The sequence below is a fragment of the Corapipo altera genome, unplaced genomic scaffold (assembly GCF_003945725.1).
Source record: "Corapipo altera isolate COAL_440 unplaced genomic scaffold, ASM394572v1 130536, whole genome shotgun sequence".
NCBI classification, from domain to species: domain Eukaryota; kingdom Metazoa; phylum Chordata; class Aves; order Passeriformes; family Pipridae; genus Corapipo; species Corapipo altera.
Window position 1 is genome coordinate 6,716 of NW_020885390.1, and position 9,838 is coordinate 16,553.

Sequence of the window (9,838 nt, forward strand, 5' to 3'; positions counted from 1 at the left end):
GGCCAGCTCTGAGCTCACACCATGTGGCTCAGTAAATGCCAGCATCCACAGAGAGATTTTGCACACAAACCAAGCCTCTACCCCCCACCCCCCTCAAAAGTAAAAGAGATGAGGACTTTGACCAGTTCCTTGAAAACAGGCCTTGTTTTGCTCTACCTCCTGAAATTCCTGGGAATATCTACCTTGTCCAGAGGATGGGGTTCCTCCTGCAGGGCTGCTAGCACATGTCCAGGCCATGGGGTGCTTTGTGTTGTGCTTTAGGGATGGAACTGCCCAGTTCATTGTTCCCACAATAACTCCAAGCCACATTGGAGAGGAGAATTGGAGGCACAAAAGGTGAAGATCACAGGTTGAGATAAGAACTGTTTACTGGAAACTGCAAGGAGATAAGAAAAGGAACAGCAACAGCAACAATATTAATAACAGAGAGCACGAGAGAGGTAAGTGATATATATATATATATTATATATATATATATATATATATATACACATATATATACACACACAAGCACAGGAATCACTTCCCCAGTCAATGCTGTCCCTCCGAGGTGTCTGTTGAGTTCATTTAGTCCATGACTGTGGGTTCTATCCACCCTGGATGTCTCCCAGGGCAGGGCTGGGGTGCTGTGGGCTGGTTTCAAGCTGCATCAGGAGCTCACGACTGGTGTATCTGGAGCAGTCCATCCTCATTGTCCATGGGAGTTCTGGGACACAGTGGCAGTGTCATTCAGCAACCAGTATTATACAACTGAACATCGCAGACTGTTCTCACCCCAAACCAAATCCCCTTGAGGTACACACCGTGTTTCCCTGTCCCTCTGCGTCACTCAGCAAGTGCCCCCAGATCCTTGAGCAAAAACAATCCCACAGTTGAGTTTGCCTTTGTTTGAGGCAGGACTGATCCAAACTGTCTTCCCTCACACGTTCCTCATGTGCACTATGGGGACTTTATCCCCTCTGATGGTACAGGGAGGTTCTGATGGGCAGGGCCAGCTCAGTTGGTGGAGCCTCGGGTGTGAACTGACCAGGTAGCCTTGGCTAAATGGAGATCCCAATGTTTCAAGGTCCCACCACCCAATGCTTTCAAGGTGGTTTTGAATGGTGCATTGTTCTATTCAACTTTCCCAGTGGCTGGTGCATGATGGGGAATATGATACACCCACTCCATCCTGAGCTGTCTGGCCCAGGGGTCCATGAGGCTGTTTTTGAAATTCTCAATTCTTTCTAGGGGCCATGTTCCTACAGGACTCACTTTTCCAGGCCCAGGATCTTCTTCCAGGCAGTGGTGTGAGTACAGGGTGTGTGTCCAGCTGTCCAGGGCTTGTTCTCACCATTGTAAACACAGGGTATGATGTGATCCATCTGCCAGGCCTCCCCATATCTGTATTTCTACCATCATCCCCCATCCCACAGAGACTTTACGTGCTTGTCCTTCTTGTTCTCAGCACATGTTTCGCAGTCATGAATAACCCAGGACATGGTGTCTATGGTTAAATCCACCCCTCCATCATGAGCCAATGTTCCATCTCTTCCTGATGACCTGAGGCGTCCTGGGCCCACTGAGTCAGAAATAGTTCACTCTAGTGTTGGCAGTCCAGATCCACCCGAGACACTTTAATCTTAGCATCTCAATCCACCTGTTGTCCCTACAACATGTCAGGAACTGTCAGTGAAGAGAACGTGCTGCTTTTCATTTTCTGGGAGCTGATAATATGGTGGGGCCTCCTCAGCATGTGGCTCCTCCTCCTCTGATGATGATAGTCTGAAATTTTCACCTTTAGGCCAGTTTGTGACAACTTCCAAGATCCCTGACTATCTGGGGTTTCTGTGTGATCTTGCTGTGTGATCAGAGCCATCCACTGGCTCCACGTGGCATCATTGGCATGATGTGTGGAAGGGACTTTCCCTTTCAACATCCAGCCCAGCACTGGCAGTCAGGGTGCCAGGAAGAGCTGTGCTTCAGTGCCAATCACTTCTGAAGCAGTTCAAACCCTTTCAGAAGCTGCCAGGATCTCTTCTTCCAGAGGGGGTGTAACAGGCCTTGGATCCTTTGTATCCCAAAACTCCAGAATCCCAGGGATAATCCTCGAGTCTCCCAAGATACTTTCTGCCAGAGGCTCCAGGAAGGACCATTCTCAAGGGTCTCTGGAGCTGCTGGGGTTGGGGGCATTGATGTCCAGCTTGCCTCCCTCTCCTCCTCACCATTGTCCCCACTGCACAGGGTACATTTCCCACTGGAAAAACAGGGATTTGGGGGTGAAAAGCCATTTTTTTTGATGGGGAATTGTCGGAGGACAGAAATTGTGTGAAAAATTTCTATTGCATTTCGGAGACCTTTGCCTTGGCATTGGTGGGTGCAGACAGTAAAAAATACTGCACCACTAATATGGCTGCAGGCCTTGTGCCAAGGTGAAGGAGGAATTCTTTTGGCAGGAAAACAAATTTTATGGACACCTGCTGTGGTCCAATTAATACTGTACAGCTCAGTGTGTTTTCCTTATGTATCCAATGTAACCTGGGAAAGAATCACATGTCTCTGTGTCACAAGCAGCATATAAGCTGCGTTTCCTCTAATAAAGCGGATATTTTTGCCAATCATATTGATTTGTGAGCATTTCTGTCTGTCCCTCTCTGCCGTTAGGGAATGTCCCTGGGGGTCATGGTTGCACCAGGGTGAGGCTGCTCTAGGGCAGCTGTTCTCTTACCTTGGAGCTTTCCTCCTCCTCCTCCCACTCCCCCTCCTTGCCGTCATCCTCCCTGTGTAGGGCATATTCCCCAGAGAAAAAACAGTGAGCTGGGGGCAGAAAACTGCTTTTCTGAGAGGGAGCCTCCCTGGGGGTCCTGATCATGCCAGGACATCCTTCCTCCTCCCCCCTCTCCATGTCCTTCTCCTCCTCCTCATTGCCCAGGGCACATTCCCCAGAGGAAACCCAGTGATTTTGGGGCACAAAACTGTTTTTCTGAGGGGGAATCTCCCCAGGGATCCCAGCCATGTCAGGACAGCCTTCCTCCCTGACCACCCCCTCCTCCTCCTCCTCCTCTTTCTCCTCACTGCTCAGGGCACATTCCCCAGAGATAAAATCACGATTTGGGGGCAGAAAGCTGCTGTTCTGAGGGGGAACCTCCCTGGGGGTCCCTGTTGTGCCTCTCTCCCTCTCCCTGTCCTCCTCCTCCTCATCCCCGCCACTCAGGGCACCCCTGAGCTTGGCCCAGAAGAGGGGCCGGGCAAGAGGCTCGCTGGGCCAGCGCAGGTGGGTGCGGCGCAGCAGCACACGGCGCATGCGGTGGAAGGCTGAGAGCTCAGCCTCAGGGATGTCCTCGAGGAAGACGAGCACAAGGACATCACGCAGCTCGTCGAAGAGGCGGTAGCTGGCGAGCTGGATCTCCAGCGAGCACCACTCGCTGCGCAGGTACCCGCGGCTCACCACGCACACCGTGCGCCGGCTGTTGTACACAGCATCCACGATGTTGTCCACAATGGCGCGGCCGGGGCGGAAGTCACGGTGGTGAAGGCAGAGCCGCAGGGCCCCGTGCTCCAGCTCAGGCACCAGCTCCTCCAGCACCCAGCGCTCGTCCGCAGAGTTGTAGGACACGAAGGTGTCGTAGGCGTAGCGGCGCCGCTCCCGCCGCCAGTGCCCACGCGCCCACGCCCGCAGCAGGTACAGGTGGTAGCGCAGCCGCCAGTACCCGCGGTGGTGCAGCAGCGGCAGCACCAGCAGTAGCAGCACGGCCGGTGCTGTCCCTGCGAACAGGTACCGCCCCATGTCCAGGTAGCACACACGTGTGTCGAAGCTGTGCAGGTATGCCGGGGCCCCGCCTGCCTCCCCGCAGGTGTAGTTGTACAGGTAGACCACCTGCACAGGTCCCTGTGCCAGCCATGCTGGCAGCCAGACGTTGGCACAGCTGCAGCTCAGCGGGCATTTGCGCAGGTCTAGGTAGCGCAGGGCAGGCAGGCGTGTGGTAAGTGCCGTGTCCAGCCCGCGCAGCTCGTTCTTGGCCAGGCGCAGCTCCTCCAACTGTGTCAGATTGCCAAAGACCTCGGGGCCGAGCCCACGCAGCCCCGCGCTCTCCAGGTCCAGACTGCGCAGGCGGCTCAGGTTCTTGAAGACGCCGGCAGGCAGGGCACCCATCCCACCACTGCCATCGGCCAGTGTCAGGTACCGTAGCTGCACCAGGTCATCGAAGGCGTCGGCAGGCACAGCCGAGAGTGCGTTCTGTGACAGGTACAGTGAGCGCAGGGCACCCAAGCCCTGGAAGAAGCGATGTGGGACCACGCGCAGCCCGTACGGCTGCTGCGCCTGCAGCTTCAGGTCATAGAGTCGGTGCAGGTGGCGGAAGGGTGGTGGCTGCCGCGGGTGCCTGCTCAGGTAGCGCAGTGCATTGGCACGCAGGTCCAGCACGCCCAGTGTGGTCTGCACTGGCCGGAACGCCACCTCGCTCACCTCCAGCAGCCGGTTGCGGTCCAGGTAGAGCCGGCACAGCTGAGGCAGCCCCTGGAGTGCGGCGGCCGCCAAGTGCCGCAGGTTGTTGCCACCCAGGTCAAGGGTCTGCAGGCGGTCGAGGCCCCTGAAGGCACCAGGGAAGAGCACAGCCACGCGGTTGTTGCGCAGGTTGAGATCACGCAGCCGGTGCAGGTTGGCAAAGGAGCCAGGCAGGAGGTCGGTGAGCAGGTTGTTGTCGAGTCGCAGGTGCCGCAGGTTGTGGAGTCCCCACAGCGCCGCACGGTCCAGCCGCGCCAGCCCGTTCACGTCCAGCCGCAGCCGCCGCAGTGCTGGAGTGTTGGCGAAGGCACGGGGACCGGCCACCAGGATGCGGTTGAAGCGCAGGGACACGTTGTGGAGTCGCCGCAGCACTGGGGCCCCGTGGCACGACGGCAGCCACCGCAGCAGGTTGTGCTCGGCCACCAGCTCACCCAGTGCCGCGCGCTGTGCCGGGCCCAGCAGCTGCCCCACGCAGCTCAAATTCTGCAGCCGGTTGCCAGATATGTCCAGGGCACCCAGCACCGGGCAGTCAGCCAGTGCATTGGCAGGCATCGCTGCCAGCCCCATGTGCCGCAGCTGCAGCCGCTGCAGCCACGGCCCTGCAAGGTGCTGGCACAGCTCGGTCAAGCCCCCTGCGCCCACCTGCAGGCCTGACACGTCCACGCTCCGCGGAGGTACCACCCTCAGCAGCCGTGCCACGTCCAGTGGGTTCCCAGCCAGGTGCAGCCGTGTCAGGTTGTGCAGGTGCAGCCAGCCAAGGGGCGCTGGGTCCGAGATGTTGTTGTAGGACAGGTCGAGCACCCGCAGCCCCTCGGGCAGCACCTCGGGGGTCGCCCCTGACAGAGCCCCGAGGGAGTTGTTGCAGAGCAGCAGGACCCTCAGTGCAGGTGGCAGCCCCGGCGCCAGCGCTGACAGGGTGTTGCCACACAGGTCGAGCAGATCCAGGCGGGGAAGGTGCCCCACAGCCGTGGCCACGGGGCCCAGAGCACTCAACCGGCCCCCCCGCAGCCGCAGTGTGGCCAGCATGGGCACCGCCCGCAGGGCCCCCGGGGCCACAGCGAGCAGCGGGTTGTGGTCCAGCCGCAGCGTGCTCAGGTTGCCCAGCCCAGTGAAGACTCCCGTGGGCAGCACTGACAGGTGGTTGTGGGCCAGGTCCAGGTGGGCCAGTGCCAGCAGCCCGCAGAAAGCCCCCCGGGCCAGCAACTCCAGCCGGTTGTGGGTCAGGTCGAGGGTGCGGAGCCGCGGGAGGTGGGCAAAGGCGTCAGGGGGCACCTGGTGCAGGGTGTTGACCGAGAGGTTGAGGGAGGTGGTGTTGGCGGGGAGGTCACCCACGGCAGCCCCCACAGTGGTCAGGAACCGCTGGACGCAGCGGAACAGCCCCGGGTCCCATGGAGCCTGGATGCAGTTGCGGAAGCCATAGGGAGAGATGCCCATGGGCACTGTCACCAGTGTCACCAGTGTCACCAGCAGTGGGGCGTACATCCTGCCCTGTCCTGGGGGGATCCTGAGAGGCAGGAGAGGGGGAGAGAGGAGTGAGGGATGTCTTCAGCAACTGAGGGACCCCCCTCAGGTCTCAGGGCCTCTCCCACACACCACCCCAGGGACCCCCCCTCACAGACTCCAGGGAGCCCCCCAAGCACCCTGGGACACCCCCCCTAGCACCCCAGGGACCCCTCATCCACACTCTAGGGACCCCCCTGTCCCCCAGTCCCCAGGGATTTTGGGGACCCCCATCTTCCCCCCGGCAGGATCCCACCGTGCTGCCGCCTCAGCCTCAAGCGATTTTGGGGCAGAAAAGGGAAGTTTTGGGTATTGTTTTGTGTCACCGCTTCCCTCTCCCCCACCCCCTCCCCCGTGACGTGACTGGAGGCGGCCCCTGCACAAATGGATTTGGGTGTCCCCAAAGAGGCTGGGGGGGGGGCACAGCTGGGTCACCCCCTCCTGGTGAGCCCCTGTGGGGGTCCCTGGGACCCCCAGTCCCGTGCCCTTCTCCCCCCCTTAATTCCTGCTCCCCCCCGCCTGCTCTTGGTTCCTCTTCCCCCACCCCCCCAAACCGACCTACCTGGTTTTGGTTCCTCGGGGGAAGTACTGAGTTATACTGGTCTCCAGTGGGCTGTACTGGGTTGTACTGGTGAATTTGGGTAGCTGGGGGGGCAATGGAGGGGCTCAGAGGGGCTGCAGGGACTGGTGTACATCAGGGTCTGTGGGCATATTGCGATCTGGGAGGGTTATAGGGGGCTGGGGGGACCCTGGGGGGCCGCAGGGATTGGGATGTGTCAGAGTCTGGGATACTGGGTTCTGGGGGGGTTATAAGGGTGCTGGGAGGCATTGGATGGGGGGGTGTATTGCATTCTGGGGGGGTTACGGAGGTCAAGGGGGGCTATTGGGGTCTGGGGGTGTCTCTTAGGCTACAGACATTGGGGTGCATTGGGGTCTGGGGGTTCAGGGATCTGGAAGTGCAGGGGGGAGGCCCTGGGGTTTCAGTAGGGATCCCTGAGGTGTGTTTAGAGGTCCCTGGTCCCCACCCTGTGATGGGGGTCCCTGAGGTGCAAGGGGGGGTTCCTGGGGTGCCAGGTGTGTCCCTGGGGTGTTTTTAGGGGTCCCTGAGGTTTGAGGGTCTTGTTTCCAAGCCTATGCCCCACCCCCTGAAGAACTGACCCCGCCCATAAAGTGAACCCCTAAGCCCCGCCCCCACAACCCCTCCCCCTACACAGCCCCACCACTATAAAAGGAACCCCTTAAACACTGAGACACTCCTGTCCCCGCCGGTGTCCCCCATCCCAATCTCTCCAGAGCCCCCATGGTGGCACCTGCCTCCCCCAGATCCCCCCTCCCCAGGTGTTCCCCATCCCAATCTCCCCAGAGCCCTCCCCCTCCCACTTCTTTCCCTTTATCCAGCAGCTCTTGGAGGGTCACAGACATTTATTGGGGTGTAGCAGACCTGGGGGGATTCCCAAAGTGGGGGGGTCATGGACAGGGGTCTCCAATAATCTGAGGGGTGCTAGAGTCAAGAAGGGGACCCCACCCTGGGCTGGGACCCTGGGAGGGTTGGTGGGGATCCCGGGATGGGGGTCCCGTGGGGGGGCTGGGGAGGAGTCCCAGGGTGAGGGGTCTGTGCGGGGGATGTCCCATGGGGACAACCCTTGGAGAGGGGGCTCTGGGCTTCAAGATCCCCTGGGGGTGGGTCCTGGGGGTACACTCAGGGGGATCCTAGTGTGGGGGGCCCCCACAGGGTGGGGCAGTGTCTCAGCACAATGGTCCCATAGGAGCCCCCAATAAAATCAGGGGTGTGAGGCTCTCATTCCCCCCAGGCTGGGGGTGTTGAGGGGTGTGTACCAGTGCAGGGTGGGGGTCCCCATTCAGATGCCCCCCCACTCAGGCCCTCGCAGGCGCCGAACCAGCTGCAGGTCCTTGGGGAACAGGGTGACCCTGCGGGCGTGCAGCGAGCACAGGTATGCATCCTCCAGCAGTCTCACGATGAAGGCCTCTGCTGCCTGCACCCCAAAAAAATCAGAGGGAGCCCCCAAACCCCCCCGATTTCCCTCAGCCATCCTCAGGAGACAGCGACCCCCAAAACCCCCAGACACCCTGTCCAAACCCACCCACAGGGGACTGGGGGAAATGAAACATCCTGTGGCCCTAAATGGGTGAGGGGTCCCCTTGTGCCCTGACAGCCCCCCCCCAGCACCCATAGGTGCCCCAGAAATCTTCTTAACATCCGTGGTCCCCTACCCCAGCACCCATAGAACCCCCTCACCCCCGCTGAGACCCCCTCACATCCATGGGGACCTTCCCAGACTCTCCCCCTCAGCTCCCAGGAGACCCCCCTCACCAAACCTTTCAGCTCCCACAGGCCCCATCCAGCCCCCCTCAGCACCCAGAGACCTTCCTGGATCCCTCAGCCCCCAAGGACCCCTCAGCACCCATAGGACCCTCCCACCCTCATGGGAACACCCTAGCACCCATGGGATCCCTTCAGCCCCTCTGGGACCCCCCACCCAGTACCCCCAGGTCTCCCACAAGCCCCCATAGGACCCTCCTATTCCCCCCTCATTTCCCCAGGACCCCCCCAGCCCCCTGGGCTCCCCCACCTCCTGTAGGGCCATCAGGGCCAGGCGCTGCCAGCGATAATCGACCCCCCGGGTGAAAAGCAGGCACAGCTCCCGCACCTGGGACAGGGGGGGGACATGGGGACAGCTCAGGGGACACAGGGACATGGAGGGGACATAGGGACACAGGGACATGTGGGGGACATGGGGACAGCTCAGGGGACACAGGGACATGGGGGAAACGTGGAGACAGCAGGGGACACGGGGAGTGGGGGGACAGTGGGACAACATGAGGGGGATATGGGGACACCTTGGGCTGGGGCTACCACCCTGGGGACATCCTGGGACTCCCTGGTTGTCACCCTGGACACACTCTGGGGACACCCCAGGGACAGGGACGCTCTGGGGATATCTTGGGGATGCCCTGGGGAGTGAGGTCACGGGGACATCATGAGGGGGACACCCTGGGGATACCCCAGGCACAGAGACATGGGGACACCACCCTGAGGACATCCCAGGAGGGGGATCGGGGGACACAGTGACACTTTGGGGGGGTCCCAGATGGTGTTTGGGTGGGTCCCAGGGCAGGTTGAAGGGTTCTAGGTTGGATTTGGGGGGACCCCAGGGGGAGTTTGGGTTGGATTTGAAGGGATCCTGGGGATTGTTTGAGGGGTCCCAGGGGGTGCTTGAGGGGGGGCCAGGGAGGATTTGGGCTGTCAGGAGATTTCAGGGTGGACTTAGGGGTCTCGGGGAGTGCTTAGGGAGTCCCAGGGTGGATTTGGGAGGTTCTGAGAGGGGCTGGAGGGTCCCAGCAAGGTCCCCGGGGAGTTTGGGGGGGTTCTGAGGGGGACTTGGGGGTCCTAGAGGTTGGTTTGGGGGTCCCAGGGTAGTGTTGGGCTTTTGGGGTCGGTTTTTTGGGGTCTCACCAGGTGGGCAAAGGGGACAGGCTGCAGCAGCAGGCAGGTGCCCATGGGTGGGTTTAGAGGTCCCAGGGTGTGTCTGGGGTCAGTTTGGGGGTCCCAGGGTGGGTTTTGGGGTCTCACCAGGAAGGTGAAGGACCCAGGTCGCAGCAGCAGGCGGGGGCCCAGGAGTGGGTGTTGGAGGGCAAGGGTTGGTTTGGGGGTCCCAGGGGTTGGTTTGGGGGTGCAGGGCTTGGTTTGAGGCGCAGGAGTGGGTGTTGGGTTTGGGGGTCAGTTGGGGGTCTCACCAGCCGTGAGAAGGGCCCAGGCCTAAGCAGCAGGCAGGTGCCCAGGGGTGGTTTTGGAGGTCCCAGGGTGTGTTTGGGGGTCAGTTTGGGGGTCCCAGG

At 60.5% G+C, this 9,838-nt stretch overlaps 2 protein-coding genes across 2 annotated transcripts; both read right to left on the reverse strand.

The window, feature by feature from the left end:
- Positions 1-474: 474 nt before the first annotated feature.
- LOC113940461 (toll-like receptor 13) lies at positions 475-6,780 on the reverse strand. The gene is made up of 3 exons (XM_027631610.1): positions 6,546-6,780; positions 2,649-5,987; positions 475-2,287 (listed from the first exon to the last, which is right to left on the reverse strand). Exon 2 carries the CDS (start codon positions 5,963-5,965, stop codon positions 2,687-2,689), a length of 3,279 nt encoding a protein of 1,092 aa, XP_027487411.1. The 5' UTR covers positions 5,966-5,987; positions 6,546-6,780; the 3' UTR covers positions 475-2,287; positions 2,649-2,686.
- Positions 6,781-7,608: 828 nt separating this feature from the next.
- Positions 7,609-9,802, reverse strand: LOC113940460 (histone H3-like centromeric protein A; the record flags this gene model as incomplete). Its single annotated transcript, XM_027631609.1, has 3 exons — positions 7,609-7,977; positions 8,575-8,652; positions 9,740-9,802. Coding segments are annotated over 3 exons (276 nt in total), but the record flags the coding sequence as incomplete, so codon positions are not given.
- Between the last annotated feature and the right edge of the window lie 36 nt (positions 9,803-9,838).

What these genes read in the sequence shown, in the direction of transcription:
- LOC113940461 (XM_027631610.1), bottom strand. Translation starts at nt 5,965, where the DNA reads ATGTACGCCCCACTGCTGGTGACACTGGTGACACTGGTGACAGTGCCC.